We start from the raw sequence: 19,896 nt of genomic DNA, 5'->3' as shown, positions 1-19,896 counted from the left end.
TTAATTTGTACTGTTAATGGATTTGGAGGACTTGTGGAGACAGCTTTGGTGATATTCCAGTGATATGAAATGCTTTCTGTAGATAGTCAGTGTCCCCAAAGCACATAGGATGTTGAGGATCATCACTACCCAGTAGACCATGATGCTGAGGTCAGGTTTGAGGCTCTGATCTTCTTTCCTGATAACTGAAAGCTGTACTGGGCATCCGGAGGCATTAGTGTATTATGTCATTGATGTCTGCGTTTGCTGAGAGGTAGCTCCAGAGGTATGGAAAGGTCTTGGGCCTCGGCTGGGTGTTTGGCCCTCCGGTGTTTGGCGGGAAAATGGAGAGGAAAAATACCAAGCAGTTTGTTCCCAGAACTTGTGAACCCTTTCCACTTAATGCTATCCTTCCTGTAGCTGGGTGACCAGAACTGCACACAATAATCAAACTGGTCTGGCGAACAACATGTAATCAAAACACAACATTTCAACTCCTGTACTCAATGACCTGACCAATGAAGGTAAGCATGCCAAGCAGCCTGTCTATCTATAATAACCATTTTCAGGGAATTAACTACCTGTACCCTGAGGTCTCTGTGTTCCACAACTCTCCAGGGACCTACCATTTACCATGCAAGTCCTGTCCTGGTTTAACTTTGCAAAATGCAACATTTTGCACTTGTCTGAAGTAAACTCCATTTGCCATTTCTTGGCTCACTTCCTGAGTTCATCTGGATCACATTGTTATCTCAGATAACTTCTTCTTCAACCTTGTTGTGCGTTGCATGTTTACACAATACTTGTTTGCTTACAAGAAAAACTTTCATTTAATTGAAACAGAAGTAGGTTGACTTGTTAGGTAGAATTTGTCCTAATAGGTTATCGGGTCACTTAAGCTGAAAATTATTCTCTTAAACACCAGTACTTCCTGTGGGCACAATCACTAAATCCTGAGATATTATATGAAACATTGAATCAGTTTGGGTATCCTATTCCAGAAGTTAATTATGCACAAATTAAGTTTAAAAAAAAGAACAGAGTAGTTTTGTTTAATTTAGTTTAGTTAAGAGATACAGCATTGAAACAAGCTCTTCGGCCCATGAGCATGCAGGTGAGTCCACGCTAACCATTGATCACTCATTCTTATCCCAAATTCTCATCCATTCCTAACAAGCGAGGGATAATTTAGAGATATGCACATCTTGAGGTGTAGGAGGAAACCGGAACACCCTGAGGAGACCCATGTATAACAGGGAGAACGTGGAAACTCCACACAGACAGTACCCGAAGTCAGGATCGAACCCAGGTCTTGAGCATTGAGAGGCAGTAGCTATACCAGGTCCATTATTTTCTGAAAGTGGCCACACGGGTGGATAGGGTGCTGAAGAAGGACTATTTCATAGATAGACACACAATGTTCAGGTAACTCAGTGGGTCAGGCAACATCTCTGGGGAAAATGGATAGGTGACTGTTTGGGTCGGAACCCTTCTTCAGACATATTTCATGCTTGCCTTCATAGATCAGGACATAGAATAGAAGAACATGGGACTTTTCAAAATACTGGTTAAGGTGCACTTGAAGTATTGTACGCAGGTCAGGGTGCCACACTACAGGAAGGATGTGATTGGGCAGGAGAGAATGCAGAGGTGATTCACCAGGATATTGCCTGGATGAGAGGACTTTAGTTATGGGGAGATTGGATCGGCTGGGTTTGTTTTCTCTGGAATAAAGGAGATTGAGCAGTGATCTGATGAATTACAAGAGACACAGATAGGGTAGTTGGAGTCATGCAGCACGAATACAGGCCCTTTGGCCCAACATATCCATGCCGACAGTCAAAATTCTTTTCCTATGGGAGGAGTATCCAAAATAATAAGTCGTAGGTTTAAGGTGAAAGGTCGAAGTTTTAAAGGAGATCTATCTGTGGGGCAATTTCTTTTTAACATTGAGAATGGTTGATTGCTGCAACGTGATGCCAGAGGAGGTGGTGGAATCTGATACAATTACATGAGATTAAGAAGCATTTAGATAAATATTTAAATAGGCAAGGCATAGTTCAAATCCCAACAAATAAGATAAGTACAGATGGAAAATAAGGTCGACATGGGCTGAAGGGCCTGTTGCTGTGCTGTAATTTCTGACAGTATCAGTGAATTGAAATCAATTAAAGGCTTGGAAATCTAGGGTTATTTATATTAGATCCAAATACATTATGAGAGGATCTACTTGAAATATTCAAACACCTAATAGATTTTCAGAAATCCTAATGGCAACATCAGCCTTGGCACAAAGAAAACCTTTTGATTTTGAGATAGCAAGTTCTAGGTTCAAACCACTTTTCACGTTGCATCCATTCTTTATCTAATTTCAGTAATGGCAAATAATTATACTAAACGGAACCATTTATCTGTTCACATTTTTTTCCACCATGGTCCTGAACAAAGAGCTGTCTCGCATTCTCTACCCACATTATCTATTGCAATAATTTCTTTCAATTACAATGGGTCTGCAACCTGCAATGCTAATGATGGTGCTTTATATCTTGTAGAGTCAGAGATTCATCAAGTCATACAGTGTGGAAACAAGCTCTCGGCCCAACTTGCCCACACCCACCAACATGTCCTATTTACACTTGCCCCACCTGCATGCTTTTGGCCCATATTCCTCTAAACCTATACATGTACCTGTCTAATTGTTTCTTAAATGTTGCAATAATACCTGCCTCAACTACCTCCTCCGGCAGCTCGTTCCATTCACCCACCACCAACTGTTTTCTTAAAAAGTATCTTGATAGTCCGACTCAAGGAGGACCATACTGGACCTTGTATTGGGAAATGAGCCTGGCCTGTTGACTGGTGTTGCAGTGGATAAAGCATCTGGGGATGGCGATCACAACTCCATAACTTTTTAAGTATTAATAATTAGGTAGTCCCTGCCTCAACTACCTCCTCCTGCTCAGGCCCTCGAGTCCTGGCACCTACCTCATTGTACCCTCTCCATACAGCGCCCAGAACTGCACACATTGCACACCTCACATTTCTCTGTATTCAATTCCATCAACTATTCCTTAGCCCACCTGGCCAACCGATCATAATCCTGCCACAATTTTTGACATCCATCTTCACTATCTGCAATACCACCCACTTTTATTATCATCTGCAAATTTGCTAATCTTGCCATGTATGTTCTCATCCAAATCATTGATATAGATGACAAACAGTAATGGGCCCAGCACGGAACCTTGAGGCACACCACTGGTCACAGGCCTCCAGTCCGAGGAGCAGTCTTCCACCATTACCCTTTGCTTCCTTCCATGAAGCCAATTTTCTATCCATTCAGCTATCTCACCTTGGATTCCATGCGATCTAATCTTCCAGAGCAGCTTACCATGTGGAACCTTGTTGAATGCTTTGCTGAAGTCCATATATACAACATCTACAGCTCTGCCCTCATCAACCGTTTTGGTCACATCTTCAAAAAACTCAATCAGATTCGTGAGACACAACCTCTCATGTAAAAAACCATGCTGACTCTCTCTAATCAGCCATTGTCCATCTAAATGCATGTATATCCTATCTCTCAGAATACTCTCTAGTAACTTTTCAACAACAGATGTTAAGCTCACTGGCATATAGTTCCCAGCCTTTTCCCTGCAGCCTGTCTTAAATAGAGGCATAACATTTGCCACCCCCCAGTCTTCCGGCACCTCTCCTGTATTTAATGACGACACATAAATTTCAGCCAGGGCTTCTGCAATTTCTTCTCTAGTTTCCCACGGTGTCCTCGGATATATCTGATTCGGCCCGGGAGATTTGTCTACCTTCATACACATCAGGACCTTTGACACCTCTTCGAACGTAATACTGATTGCTTATTCCATTAACTTCCTCAGTCCTCCTATCATTGATTTGATTTCCTGTTTGATTCCTCATTTATTTCATTTGGAATTAGATTAAGCAAACATGATTTACCCATTGAATAACAGGTTAAAATAGAACTATATATAACAATGACAACACTTTAATCCAATAATTGGGAAACAGCGGAATGTTATTTTTTGAAAGAAATTCATCAAATTATTTTCTTTCCAGCTTCTACCACCTTTATTGATTATTTCCTTAAGACCTGAATCTTTGGCAGTAAGAAATCTGAAAAACTGCGACTGTTAGATCTGCCCAGCCATCAACAGCATAAAATCTTGTTTAATTTAGTATGTTGCTCTAAAGCAGATGGTTAACAGTGCAATGAGTGGACCAGGGCCTCTGGAAGCTGTGTACCAGGGCCAATTTCTTGTGTATCATTACTTCTCTGTGACCTTGGTACAACGTTCAGTGGATTCACTTTGTACTTTGCTGAAAAGCTTTGTGCTGATCCATTAGTATCACACATATAACTGAGTGACAGGAAGTAAGGAGAAATGTTAAGACAACCGCATATAAAAAAGAATCCTGCAAAATAAATCTAGCGACTAGATTATGCAAGCCTCAGTTAACAGTTTTAACAGACCTCTTTATAATGGATTTTGGTTATAACGGATGGACCTCGGCTTGCACAGCCTGTTCCAGCCTGTTCCAGCCCCGGCTGCCCACATCGTCTGGTTGGCGCGGTTGTTGTTGCGGCTCACGTTGTAGCCCCTGGCCAACAGCACTTTCTTCAGGCCACCACCACCGACAGTACACACTTGGTCACCATAGGCTCCCTCCCCCTCACCAGCTGCTGCTTCTTTCTGTTGACCGTCGTTGTGTCCATCCCCCCCCCCCCCCCCCCCATTGTCTCTTCCTCCTTCATTTTCCCAATGTTTTGTCCACTCTGCCATGGCCTCTTCCTCCACTTCCCCCGGAGGTGCCAACATCTTCCAAGGTGGAAAATGTCAGCGACTCTGGGGGAGAAGGAGGTGACGGTGGAGGGGGTAGAGAGTGCACCAGCAACCCCTTCTTCACCAGCTGCCCACATGGTCCAGTTGTGGCTCACATTATAGCCCCCAGCAGGACGCCCTCAGCCACCGTGGGGTTCCCTCCTCATCAGCTGCCGCTTCTTCCAGTTGGCCACCATTTTGTCCACTCTGCCTCTCACCCCCCACCTCCACCGCCACCTCCTCCTCCTTCTTCCCCGGAGTGGTCAACATACTCACCTTGGAAGATGTTGCCGATTCCGGGGGCAGGGGGAGGCAGTGGTGGAGGAGGGAACGGCGGAAGCGACGGGAGGAGGAGGAGGAGGTGGTGGTGGGGGTGGACAAAGCGACAGCCAACAGAAAGAAGTGACACTGGTGAGAGGGAAGAGGGTCCACATCGACTGAGAACATCCTGTCGGTGGCAGGGGCTACAACATGAGCTGCAACAACACTGCATCAACTGGACCGTGCGGCAGCTGGTGAAGAAGGGCTTGCTGATGTACATCAGTGGCTTCAGCGCTCTTAGTTTTAAAGCAAAATGACACAAAGTGCTGGAGTAACTCAACAGACTGAATCAGTCTGAAGAAGAGTCCCAACCCAAAACGTTACCCATCCATGTTCAGAGATGCTGCCTGATCTGCTGAGTTACCCCAGCACTTTGTGTCCTTTTGGGTATTAACCAGCATCTGCAATTCTTTCTATTTACTGCATGCAATAATAATCTCTTACCCGGTTATAGCAAACAATCGATAATAACGGACACTATCCCCCCCATCCCTCCCACCCCATTTGGTCTATTGTACCATTTCCACCATGGGGGAAAACTCTATCTACCTTATATATTTCACCGAATCCATGCTGCCCATTGATCACCCGTTCACATTAGTTCTATGTTATCCCACTCTCTCAGCCACTCCCTGCACACTAGGGGCAATTTACAGAGGACAATTGACCTACAAATCCAGATGTCTGGATATGTGACCGGAAACCAGAGCACCCAGAGGAAACCCACATGGTCACAGGGAGAACGTGCATACTCCGCACAGATAACACCCAAGGTCAGGATTGAGCCCGGGTGATTTGGCACTGTGAGGCAGCAGCTCTATCAGATGCACCACTGTGCTGCAGCTGGTAGAAATCTATCAAGTTTGTCCAACCTCTCCTGGAGTGAATTACATTCTGAAGTGAATTACATTCTAGTTCTGTATATATTATGCAATAGAATTACAATATAGGGCACATAAATGTTATTTGTATCAGTGAAATCTTACTTGGCTAAAAGGTTGCAGATGATACTAAAATTGTATAGTGGACAGTGAAGAATGTTAGCTAAGATTACAATGGGATCTTGGTCAACTGGATCGAAGAGAGGAGGAATGGAGTTTAATTCAAAAATGTGCAAGATGTTGTACTTTAGTAAACAAACCAGAACAGGACTTGCAGTCATGAGTGTAGAACAGAGGAAGGAATATACATAATTTCATGAAAGTGGCAACATGGGAAGATACGGTGGTGAAGGACCAGTTTGGCACACTTGCCTTCAACAATGGAGTTGATAACAGCTGCAGAAGACATTGGTAAGCCACAGTTGGAGCACTGTGTACAGTTCTGGTCAGTTTTTTTGCAGTCAAAAGGTTCTGATATGCCTAACACTGTTCATGCAGCACTATCTAACTTTCAACTTTTTAGAGGTGCTGGTGTGCCATACCCACTCTGCTTCAGAACATTCCCAAAGGGAAGGGTGAGAGCCAGAAGTCCTTCTACAATTGGCACAAATTGGGTAGAAAACAAAATGAGATTCTACCGAGTGAATATTGGGAGTTAGGCAAAAAGGTTAAAAAGCAGGACCATGAGAATCATAATGTCATTATTCCTCACTCCACGTTAGTGAGAGTAGGAATAGAAGGAAAGGACATCTGGCTCAAGAATTAGTACAGGGGGCTGGGATTCAGATTTTTGGACTATTGGGATCTCTTCTGGAGCTGAAGTGACCAGTACAACAGAAACAGGTTACACCTGAACCACAGGAAATCCAATATACTGGCAGGCAGATTTACTTGTGCTGTTAGGGGGGGTTAAAATTAGATTGTTAGGTGGGTGGGATCTAAAGCAGTAGTGAAGCAGATGAAATTTTGTTTCCTTATGTAGACCATGACTACCATAGTGCTAAGAGATTTATTGGGGTTGGATTTGTCAAGTGTTTTTCAGGAAAGTTTCCCCTAGTAATATATAAAGGGCTCTGTTACATAGAAGACAAAGCTTGACCTGCTCTTGGAAAATGGAGCAGGGCAAGCAACAGGGATGTCAGTACGGGACTACTTTGCGACCAGCGACTGTGGTTCTATTAGCTTTTAAAAAGTTGTGGAAAAGGACACAACTGATCAACAAGTTAAAAGTTTTAAAGGTAAATTTTAACGGTTCTAAGCTCGAACTTGCAAAAGTTGATGGGAGTAGTTTGCTTGCAGGCAAACAGATGCCTGACAAATGGCAGGCTTTTAAAAAGTGAGATCACGAATGGTCAAGGCCTGCGTGTTCCTGTTAGAGTGAAGGGCAAGACTGACAGCAGTGTGGCGCTCTGGATGACGGATATTGAGCCTCTAGCCATAATTGCAGAAGCCCTGGCTGAGATACCTGCATCATCTTTAGCCATGGGTGAGGTGCCAGAAGACTGGGAGATGGCTAATGTTATATAGTCATAGGGAGTCAGTCACACTGTGTGGAAACAGGCCCTTTGGCCAACTTGCTACACTGACCAACATGTCCCATCTACACTAGTCCCACCTACCAGTGTTTGGCTCCTACCCACGTACCTATCCAAATGTGATAGTGCCTGCTTCAACTATGTCCGCTGCCAACTCATTCCATTTAGCTACCACATGCTGTGTAAAACAAAGGCCCCTCAGGTTCCTATTAAATCTTTCCCCCCTCACCTTTAACCCATATCCTCTGATTCTTGATTCCTCCTCTGGGTAAAAGACTCTGCATTTACCCTTTGTATTCCTCCCATGATCATATACACTTCTATAAGATTATCCATCATCCTACTGTGCTCAAGGAATAAAGTTCTAGTCTGCTAAACCTCTCCCTACAGCTCAGGCCGTCGAGTCCTGGCAACATCCTTGTAAATCTACTCTGCACCCTTTCCAGCTTAGCAATATCTTTCCAATACAAGGGTGACCAAAAGTGAACACAATACTCTAAATGTGGCCTCGCCAATGCCTTGCGCAATTGCAACATGATCTTCCAACTTCTATAGCACACTACCAGACACAGGCTTCCAGTCCGAAAAACAACCTCCCACCATCATCCTCTGCTTCCTTCCACAAAGCCAATTTTCTATCCAGTCGTCTATTTCTCGTTGGATCCCATAACCTTCCAGAGCAGCCTACCTTGCAGAACCTTGTCAAATGCCTTGCTGAAATCAATATATTCCAGTCCTTCCCTGAACCTCTGGTGTTCCAGAGAAAACACCCAAATGTGTCCAGCCTCTCCTTAGAGCTAATACCACCTAATCCAGGTAGCATTCTGGAAAACCTCTTCTGCACCCTCTCCAATGCATTCATATCCTTCCAGTAATGAGGTGACCAGAACTGCACGCTATACTCTAAATGCGGCCTAACCAAAGTCTATTGCGGCTGTGTCATGACCTACTGACACTGATATTTGATGCCCTAAACAATGAGGGCATGCATACCATACAGTTTCTTTACCAAAGATAGATACAAAAAGCTGGGGTAACTCAGTGGCACAGGCAGCATCTCTGGAGAGAAGGAATGGGTGACGTTTCGGGTCGAGACCCTTTTTCAGACCTGAAGAGTTCTACGGAGGGCTTTGGTTCTTTTAAGTGTCAAATGACAATGATCTTGTCTAGGTTGGGTGGTAGGATATGGGAAAACAACACTTTCATCATTAAAATGCAAAAAGCCAATGGAGAACAGATTTAAATGATAGTCTAACTAACCATGGCTAAACCTTTAACCCAGAGGTTTTATTTGTCTATTATTTGCAATATAATTTTTAACTGTGACTTAAAATGTGGAGATTTTTGCCTTTGAAAGATACTGTGAACTAGATATCATTGATGCTTCCTTTTGGATTATAGAACACATATTCAATATTTAGCAATAATATTTGGTATTCATTCCTTTTAAATGACTGTTCCTGAGGACTTTAGTACTACAGTTTATTGATGTGAAGTAAAAATATCAGTAACAATTCTGGTCCTGCAAACATTTTTGCTATATGTCAAAGGACACAGGCATATTTAAGCATATTTAATCTTGCAAGGCAGTTTGCTCTCAGTACCCCACAACCACTTACTTTATGATGAATGAGAATGATTTTCATGTGGAATCGGTGATTATTCTAGAATTGAATGACGCCACGCTGATCATTTCTCTGTCACGGTGAAATCATAACTCTGATCAATTGAACATTAATTTTCACAACTCCACTCTCTACTTAGCTTTTGAAATCAGTAAGTTCATTCTTAAAAGGCCCGATCTGAAACCAATGAAAATCTATGAGGCAGGGTGTAAATTCATTTCTTGAGCTTCTTATTGGCTGTTAGATTGAAAGCAAGGCTTAATAGTTGAGCTCACACACATGTGAGGGATGTGGAGTAAAAACATCAGCCTTGGTTTCTGCTGTCTATTGATGAAAAAACATATAATTTGATATTGTGTGCGGACTTGCATAATCTGATAGTCTCCAAAGACTCGCTGTCAAGACTCTAGCATGAGGTACACATACTTTGAAGCCTCGGGAATTGGTGTTTTCAGAAATACGTATTAACTAGCTGAATGCTCCAGAATAAACTGATTGAAGGCAGCAAAGTGGTTGCCTTCAATCACTGAAGAGTTGCTGCCTTATAGCACCAGAGACCCGGCTTCAATCCTGACTTTGGGTGCTTTTCTCTGAGGAGTTTGTACGTTCTTCCCGTGACCTGCGTGGGTTTTCTCCGGGTGCTCCGGCTTCCTCCCACGCTCCAAAGACGTACAGGTTTGAATGTAAATTGTCCCCAGTGTGTGTAAAATACTGTTAGTGTGTGGGGATTGCTGGTTAGCGCAGAGTAGGTGAGCCGAAGGGCCTGTTTCCATGCTGTATCTCTAAACTAAAGTAATCTAAAAGTAATTTAATATTCATCCCCATTTTTTAAATTCTGAGTAATGCTGATAAATCATATGATTTACAAATGTTACTCAAAAAGTATTTGGAGAATTGCGTGCCGTTCTAGTCGTCCCATTACAGGAAAGACGTGGAGGGTTTGGAGAGGAGGTTTTCCAGAATTCTGCTTGGATTAGTGGGTTTCAGCTGCAGGGAAAGATTTGATAGACGGATTATTTTTTCTGGAATGTTGTAGGTAGATGGGAGACTTGATAGAAGTGTATAAAATCATGAGAGGCATAGATAGGATAAAGAGCCAGAACCTTTTTCCCAGGATGGAAATGTCCAACACATGTCCTATAAAGTGAGAGGGGAAAAGTTTAATGGAGATATGCGGGGCAAGTTTTTTACACAGAGAGTAGTGGCGGCCTGGAATGCACTGCCAGGGATGCCAGGGGTTGTGGTGGAGGCAGATGTGATAGTGGCATTTAAGGGGCTTTTAAATCAGCATATGGAAGTGCATGGAATAGAGGAATATGGATCATGTACAGGCAAATTAGATCAATTGGCAATGTGTTCAGCACAAACATTGTGGTCCGAAGAGCCCATTCCTGTGCTGTTCTATGTTCAATAGAGTAAAGTATTCAAATCTTGCTTGGTTGGTGATTATGATCAAAATGCTAATTTAGTCAATGTTACTTTTTTTCTTTGTCTTTCTAGTAATGAAACTGAGGAATAACTTAATCATTTGCTAGTTGCATTTTTGTCTAATTATTTATGTTTTTCTTTTGCAGGTAAGTAAATGAACATTATTATACGGAACTGACATGGAAAGATGAGCATCATGTTACAGAAGGTACCTGTTCTATTTTTCTGGTGTAATGAGATGCCCCAAATAATTGCCTCTGCTAGATTTCTGGGTAAATCCAGGATTCTCAGCTTCCGTTCCTTTGGTTTCATTCCTTTTGACCTTGTCTTTTTTTAGTAAGGTTTGTGAATTAATAAATGCGGCTCAACAAATAAAATGGACATGTTGTTGCTTATTTGAAGTACAAATATAAATGTAAGCAAATCGTGCTCATCTTGGTGTCAACATTGCCTTAGTCTTGGCAAGATGATGGGTGTAAGTAGTTTAAAGTCGTTTCAAGAAATCTAAATTTGCAGGAGCAATGTGCCGTACAAGGTAAAAGCTCTCAATTTTCCTGCTTTTTTAACATTCAGAATGTAGGAATGATGTGGCCAATAACTTTGATAAGCACACTGTGATATATGATGCCGCAGTGCCATGGCACTGGATGACCTCATACTGTCAAGTCATTGCAGCATATGTTTGCCTTCTGGCGTTGCACAGGTGAAGTAGAGTTGAACCTGAACTGCTCCAAGCCAATTCAACTTCAATCCAACTCCAAATTACAGGGGGGGGAGGGATAGAATCCGCTTTATTTCCTGGTTTTTCTGATTGTACCGAAAGATGATCTCATGTATAGGGAAAACATCCGTTTTACAAGGACTCCAAATGCACCAAGCCAATTCAACAGATTCAACTGGAATAATTTGTATATTTAGGTTCATATTTACACTTAATTTTCTTTTAGTTCAATACCACAGATTGAAAACGAGGTAACCTTCAGTCAAATGTTTCTATTCATGCCTGCTACTCTCAGTTTTTACTTTTTGATTTCCTTTCGTCAATGTTTATCCATTCCTTCCACAGATAATGATTCAAGTAATGAATTATTTTAAATGATTCAGCAAAACATTTGAAAGCATATGGAATATATGATTCATAGTGCAGAGCTGGACATGGTTTATTTTTAGTGATCTAGATTTTTTGTCTTTTTTCCCCATCCAATTCCTTGAAAAAGGAGATTGGCAGTACTTGGATACCATCTGATTAATTATTCAAGGTATGGTTTAGCAGACCATGGGTTGATCAAGGACTTAAGTGTATCAGATCGCTGAAATATCTATGCTGTAGTCCCACACTATGTAATCACTATGTAGCATTCTCCTGCTGAAGCCTTATTATACATTATAGGCCTGCACGGTGGCGCAGCGGTAGAGTTGCTGCCTTACAGCGCTTGCAGCGCCGGAGACCCTGGTTTGATCCCGACTACGGGTGCTGTCTGCACGGAGTTTGTATGTTCCTGTCCCCGTGTGGGTTTTCTCTGAGATTTTCGGTTTCCTCCCACACTCCAAATACGTACTGGTTTACAGGTTAATTGGCGTGGATTTTCTATACTTGGTATAAGTGTAAATTGTCCCTAATGTACGTCGGCTTGTGTTAATGTGGGGGGATTGCTGGTCAGTGCGGACTTGGTAAGCCAAAGGACCTGTTTCCGCGCTGTATCTAAACTAAACAAAATAATTAGGCTAAAGGGATGGGGGAGTCACCCGTAATACTTAGTCATGTCTCCTTTGGTTACATTATGTAAAGGGAAAATCAAGGTAAGTTTTAAAAGAGTTGTGTTATTTATAATGATTAAAACACAAAGTGCTGGAGTAACTCAGCAGGTCAGGTAGCATGTGTGGAAAGAATGGATAGGCGAAGTTTAGGGCTGGACTGTTCAGTCTTAAAAAGGGTCCCAACCCGAAACATTTCCTATCCATTCCTACTACAGGTGCTGACTGACCTGAAGAATTACTCCAGCATATTCTGTTTTACTCAAGATAACAGCTGCTGCAGTTCCTTGTGTCTCTGTTATTAATGAAGAAATAAGGAACTGCAAATGCTGGAGTTTTCAGCAGAACTCAAAGTGCTGGAGTAACTCAGTGGGTCAGGCAGTTTCTGTGGAGGACAAATAACAAAGCTTCATAGAAAGAACTGCGAATAGCTTCAACAAATCAAAACTTTTTTTGTGCAGATATATAATCTCTTAACAATCCCTCCTGTGCCATCTGCTGGAATTGTATGACATTACCAAAGCACAATTTGGATCATAGGAATGCAGAAATTGATTTATTATTCCAAGTCAATTTATATGGTCTTCAGCAATTAATAATTGGTTCATTTTGCTGTAAATTTGAAACAGCTTAATAAGAAGTGGCAAACCAGGATTTAAAATGAAATTTGCAGCTAATATCTGAAAGAGAGAGAGAGAGAGAGAGCGCGAATGACTCAAGTGGGCTTATTTGATGTTTAACAGCCAAGACATTCAAGTTTTTCTGACAGTTTTATTATTACATGTTTTAAGATAATGTTTGTATATTTATTTAGGATTTGCTGTATGAGACTTATTGTTTAGGCGATGTCCTCTAAAATTTCCAATAGTGTACGATACCAGAGCTACCTATCCAAAAGTCATTGTGACTTAAATTCTTACACTCCAGGAGATGTATATGTCTTTTCTGCATAATTAAGTGACAGAATGGATTGCATACCCAATATATATATTTTTGGCAACTTAATGTGCAAGGCATGATTAGTAAGTTTGCAGATGACACTAACATGGGTGATATAGTAGTTAGTGCAGATAATTATCAAGAATTACAGCAGGATCCTGGTCGATTGGACAAGTGGGTTGAGGAATGGCAAATGGAGTTCAATTCAGATAAGTGCAAGGTGCTGCATTTTGGGAAGTCAAATCAGGTCGGGTCCTTCACAGTAGGATCCTGGGCAGTGTTGAAGTTTTCGGGAAGGATCTAAGAGTATCAGTACACAGTTTACTGAGTGGTGTCACAGGTAGATAGGTTAGTGCAGAAGCATTCATCAGTCAGGGAATTGAGTATTGAGTCTGAAGAAGGGTCTCGACCCGAAACGTCACCATTCCTTCTCTCTGGAGATGTTGCCTGTCCCGCTGAGTTACACCAGCATTTTGTGTCTATCTTCAATTGGGTATTTAAGTTGGGATGTTATGTTAGAATTGTACAAGATATTGGTGAGGGCACAGTTAGAGTATTGTGCTCCATTTTGAGCACCCCGCTCTAGGAAAAATGTCATTCAGCTTGAAAGACTGCAGAGAAGATTTATGAGGATACTTCCAGGACTTCAGAGCCTGAACTATTGGGAGAGGTTGGGCAGGCTGGGACTTTATTCCATGGACCACATGGAAGACTGAGGGGTGATATCATTGAGGTTTATAAAATCTTGAGTGGAATAGAAAAGGTGAAAAGTTGAATGCATAGACTTTTTCTAGGATGGGGGAATAAGATGGCATAGATTTAAAGTGAAGGGGAAAAGATGGGGCTACCTACATGTTCGCAAGCACATTTAAAAAAAACTGATTGTGTGGATGCAGGTATATCATTGGGGTTATCAAGTGGGCACCTCCCTTCACTGGTGTTTAGTTGAGTTAGGCCCACGACACCTCGGGAAGGTTCAGCAGTTCATTCTGGCGTCCCAGAATAAACCCCCTTAATACCTGCTCTCACCACCTATGCTACCAGTATCTACTAAATAAAGGAAACCACAGATGATTAATTCACTCTTAATAAATGCTAAACATTCGCATCCTGTCTTCCACTTATTCTAACCCATCATTAAACTCATAACGCCACAAATTCAACCTTGCCTAAAACGGGATACACTTGCACAGAATACACTTACAAAGAAATACACATACTGCATGTTGTACATTTCTTTGCCGTGTACTGTCGTGTACCGTGTACACGGCCGTGTACTTTGCCGTGACTGTCCCAAATTAACACCGTCTTTCAAATTGGATTAAATCCTGTCCCGAAGAATCCTCTCCAATATCTTCCCAACCACTGTTGTGAGGCTCACCGTCCCATAATTCCCTGATTTCTTTCAACTTCCTGTCTTAAATAAACATTTGCTGTTCTCCTGCCCTCCTGTGGCTAGAGATGACACAAAGATCTTCGTCAAGGCACCTGCAATCTCCTCTCGCCTCCAACAATAACCTGGGATAAATTCCATCAGGTCCTGAAAATGTATCCACCTTAATGCTCTTTAGGAACGCCTCAACACCTATTCCACTCACTCTGGCAATGGAGGAGGCCCAGGACTGAAAGGTTAGGCAGAGGTTTATTTGCAGCTCCTCCAACCTCACCGACTGTATCCGTTGTTCCTGGTGTGGACTCGTACATTGGCGAGACCAAATGTAGACTGGGCTGCGGCGGCTCCCAAGGGTCGGGCCATACCACTACCGAACCCCTCGGCACGGGAATGGATCGTTTCGCTGAACACCTTCGCTCAGTCCGCCTGGGCCTACCTAATCTCCCAGTTGCTAAACATTTTAACTCCCCTTCCCATTCCTACACTGACCTTTCTGTCCTGGGCCTCCTCCATTGTCAGAGTGAGGTCAAATGCAAATTGGAGGAACAGCACTTTCTATTTCGCTTGGACAGCTTATAACTCAGCGGTATAAATCTTGATTTTTCTAACTTCAAGTAACCCCTGCATCCCCTCTCTCTCCGTCCCTCCCCCACCCTAATTGGTATACTCGTTTCACTGTTGTCGTCGTGAGTTCCATTGTCTGCAACTTGTTTTCACCGAGCCACAGCGAACAATTTCCTTTATCATTGTTACTTTTTTGCATATCTTTTATTCATCTATCTATATATTTAAATACTAAAACTCTCGTTTGTTTGTATGTTTGTTCCTGAATTACAGCCAAAACGGTACACGGTAGCGCGACAAGTTTAGGCCCACCTTACTCACCATTGTCCCTTTGGTGCTGATAGAAGTTTCATTGAAATCGGTGTTATATTTTAAAAGTTATTCACATTTTAAAGTTTAAATCGATCTCCTAGGGAGGGAGGGAGGGGGTAGGAAGGACGATAAGGGGGATTGAGGGGGATGGAGGGGGGGAGGGGGAGGGGAGGGGGCAGGGAGGGAGGGGGAGAGGGGGGAGGGGGGAGGAGAGGGTGCTGCACCAATGCAGGAGAGGTTTGGGCCCAACGGGTCCACTTGGTCTAGTTTGTTCTATATCTCTCTCTATATCACCGTCAATATCTCTCGATTCCCTTTCCCCTGACTCTCAATCTGAAGAAGGGTCTCAACCCGAAACTTCACTTATTCCCTTTTCCAGAGATACTGTCTGACCCGCTCAGTTAATCCATCTTTTTGTGTCTATCTTCCATTTCAACCAGCATCTGCAGTTCCTTCTTACACATTAACACATTTGGAGTTGTGATCACTATCCCCAATTTGCTCTACCTCTAAAATATCAGTCACCTGGCCAGGTTCATTTCCCAACACCAGTATCCACAGACTGTTTTGAGAAACCCTCGTAGATACACCTCACAAATTCTGCCTGTCTAAGTCTAAGCCTTTGGTAGTGAGCAAGTCCCAGTCAATATTTGCAAGTGAAAGTCATCCAATAAAACAACCTTGTTGCTGTGCATTGTTTGGTAAACTGTCTACATATCTGTTCTCTATCTCCTACTTTGAATTTGATTTGTCTCCTTTGTTGAAGTTGGCCATGACTGCCACTTATCTCAGGTGATACCCTCTTCCTCCTAAATATTGATGAGGTATCTGTCTACAAGGCCTTGTTATTTTTAATTTGGAATATGCATATATGTCTTGTTTGGGGTGGCACAGTAACTCGACCACTTAACTTAATGTGGGATAGAGTCAAGGGCAGTGTCATGGTTTAGGACCAGTGGTGCTGACTTTCACTGTCCTTGATAAGTTCTCTGTTCTTGGCTGACAACCGGGAGGACATTTGAGTGTTTGGGCCCTCGCTGGCCATAGGAACGAATCTACATACAAAAAATCTACATATGTGGTGGTTATCATTAAGTTGCTGAATCTGAAGCACCTCCTATTTCGCTTGGGCAGTTTATATCCCAGCGGTAAGAATATCAACCACTAACTTCAAGTAACCCTTGCTTTCCCTCTCTCTCCATTCCTCCCCCTTCCTAATTCTCCGACCAAACTGACTGTCTCCCTGATTAAATTTTATCTTTGTATGCTTCGTTGTCACCTTCCCCTTGTTAACAATGATCTATTCTACATTTTCCTTGACTTTCGTCACTTTTGATGTCGTTTTCACATCTTACCCTCCCATATCTCTGTGTCTCCCTCTCCCCTGACTCTCAGTCTTAAGAAGGGTCTTGACCCGAAACAACACCCATTCCTTCTATCCAGAGATACTGCCTGTCCCGCTGAGTTACTCTAGCATTTTGTGTCTATCTTCATGCTCTTTCCACCATCATTTGTTCATTTGGTTATTTGTTTTAGTTTTACTTCAGCCTTCAGGTCGCTGTTGATTTCTTATCATTATCTCTAGAACCTTCATGTCTTTCCTAAATTGTGGTATTCCAGTTGTGGCCTATCAAGTGTTTTATACAAGTTCATCATAACTTCCTTATTTTTTATTCTGTGCTATTATGCAGATCAGGATTCCAAGTTCTGCCACATATGGATTTTATACACATTAACTGACAGATCCGTCTGATATATTTTGAATACTTTAGTACAATTAGAAATCATCCTCAATTCTTATTTATTGAAATTCCCATCATGATGATGAATGACCTTAATAGTGAACATCCAGGACTTACTTTATGGGGCCATAATTAGTTATATAAAGATTTTCAATTTTTGGAAAAAAACAAGATTTTGTAAGATGTCATGTCCTATACCCTGTTTAGGAAGGAACTGCTGATGCTGGTTTAAACTGAAGATAGACTCGAAAAGCTGGAGTAACTCAGTGGGTCAGACAGCACCTGAAGAAGGGTCTCAACCCTTAATAAGGGTCTCGACCTGAAACATCACCAATTCCTTTTCTCCAGAGATGGCGTCTGACCCGCTGAATTACTCCAGCTTTTAATGTCCTATACCCTGATATATATTGGTGAAACACAAGCAAATGCCTTCTGGAAATCCTTAAGGAGAATAATCACTGACACACTTTAAAAAAATCAAGTTATTCAGTTAGAAATAACATGACCTTCACCAATCCACACTGCCATTCTTTGAAAGATAATTAATATCTGAGTCCTGAGTCACAGTCTTTAATGATAAAAGTGACTCCCATCATTTTGATGTTAAGTTGACAGTTCCACTGTCACTTGACTCATTCTTGTCCCCTAAGCAATGGAGTGACAGTTTCAGCTTTCAGTGGGTGGAGCATTGACAATTTATGATTTAATTTGATAGCCTGGGATAGAAAACATTTGTCAGGCCATTTATTTTCTCCATTACAAAATTGTTTAATTTGTAGTCACCATTCTTACCGTTGCCTATTTTTAGGTTCTCTTTTACCACCACGATTTTTGACATTTCATCCATTGTAGATTTATTAAACATCTAATACTGTCACTTTCCAATCATAAGTATGCCCATTTTCTTCTGGGATCCCATTCCTCTTTACCACCCTGTTTCTATGATAATAAAAACATTTTCTTTGTATCGCACTGTGGCATTTATATGCCTGTTTGAATTTTATTTTCCTTGTTTATATCTTTACTTCTGGTTTGCTATTGTTAATCACAATTGTAGACAATGATTGGCTAATTGCAAAAGTGGATTTTTTTTGGCTTGTCCAAGTACTGTTGTTTTCCCATATAATCCCCACTATTTATCACAACTGGAGAAACTGCATTATTTGTCCATCAGGCTTAACTTGGTTCCAGTGCCAAAATAATGTAATATATTGTAATTTATGGGGAGGTTGCATTATCTATTGTATTCTATTTGATTAAGTACTGAACCGTGATAAACATCTTATTATTCAGCATTTTCTATTCTGCCCTGCAGCTACTTTGTCTTTACTCTCACGGCACAAACAATGTTTGCTCCTTCTGGTCAATTATAACACACTATCATTTTTATACCTAAGGGGAATTATTTTAAGTAGAATTTGAGTTCTAGGTCTCCACTTTGTAAATCTTATTCTTTATCATGCATAGTATCTGTTTTTATTTTAATAATCTAGTTTAAAACAGAACGATTAAGGCCCATCTTAGATAGTACCTTTGTTAATTCCACTAGCGTATATTTTTACTGCTTAAATGATGTTAGTTTTCAATAAGTTAGCAGCCACGGTTCTTCATTATTTCTTTGGTGAAATTAATTCTTTTTCATTTCAAAAATAATTGGTCTGCCAAACCCCCTTGGATAACGTGGAACCCATTGTTTAAATGCATGTGCAGAACCAGAAAACATTGCCCACATGACACCAAATTTAAGCCTGACATTTGCATTTTTTTCATTGGTGTTTTATTATTTCTTGTAATACTATCTCTGACTTTCAGCAGGCCAAATTTCAAAAATCTTTCTTGGGGATACATTTAATCAAAGTGACACCCATGGGAACCAGCTGGGTTTCAAATATCTCGATGTATATCTGTAAAGTATAAGCATTGAGTTTTTCTGTAGACCTGCAGATGTGTTCTCAGCTATTACACGTCATGTAGCGGCATTTAATAACAGTTGACAGTATGTAGGCGATTTATTTAAAAATAAACATTTTGACATTGCCTTCATACACAGATGAAAATGCACACTTTGTTGCTATGTTATGTTTGTTTCAAATAAAGGGTTCATTCGCCCTACCACAGTGTTAAGAATATTCCAATTGTTTGTTCAACCAATTTATTTAAAAACATTACTTTTTCTTATAAAGATTTCCTTTAAGCATTAAATTACCGTTTATTTAATATCCCTCTATTTTATTATATTGTTTGTTGGTATTAAAGTAATTAATTAAGCACTTAATTGAGTAATATGTAGAAAAATTATTTGTACCAACTACAAAAACACTAACTCAGCAGGTCAGGCAGCATCTCTGAAGAAGATGGAGAGGCTTGCGCTCGGTCTGCCAAAGCCTACTAGATCTCCCTATTGCTAACCATTTTAACTCTCTTTCCCATTCCTACACTGATCTTTCTATTTTGGGCTTGCGTGAGGCCACAGGCAAACTGGGGGAACAGCACCTCATATTCTGCTTGGGTAGCTTACAACCCAATGGTATGAACATAGAATTCTCCACTTTGAATTATTGAA

At 41.4% G+C, this 19,896-nt stretch overlaps 1 protein-coding gene across 32 annotated transcripts in view; it reads left to right on the top strand.

Annotated features, from left to right (window-relative positions):
* The window catches only part of LOC144595313 (ankyrin-2-like), a 447,988-nt gene that overhangs the window by 53,039 nt on the left and 375,053 nt on the right, over positions 1-19,896 (top strand). For 2 of the 32 annotated variants that reach the window (XM_078402871.1, XM_078402749.1), the window contains exon 2: positions 10,775-10,836. The exons of the other annotated variants lie outside the window; for them this stretch is intronic. In XM_078402871.1, coding sequence (XP_078258997.1) covers positions 10,816-10,836 — 21 coding nt within the window. In that variant the 5' untranslated portion in view covers positions 10,775-10,815. The remainder of the gene's footprint in view (positions 1-10,774; positions 10,837-19,896) is intronic. 32 annotated transcript variants of the gene reach the window in all.

This window comes from Rhinoraja longicauda, chromosome 1 (genome assembly GCF_053455715.1).
Source record: "Rhinoraja longicauda isolate Sanriku21f chromosome 1, sRhiLon1.1, whole genome shotgun sequence".
NCBI classification, from domain to species: domain Eukaryota; kingdom Metazoa; phylum Chordata; class Chondrichthyes; order Rajiformes; family Arhynchobatidae; genus Rhinoraja; species Rhinoraja longicauda.
Note: the sequence above shows the minus strand (reverse complement) of the source record. Positions and strands in the feature narration are given on the sequence as shown.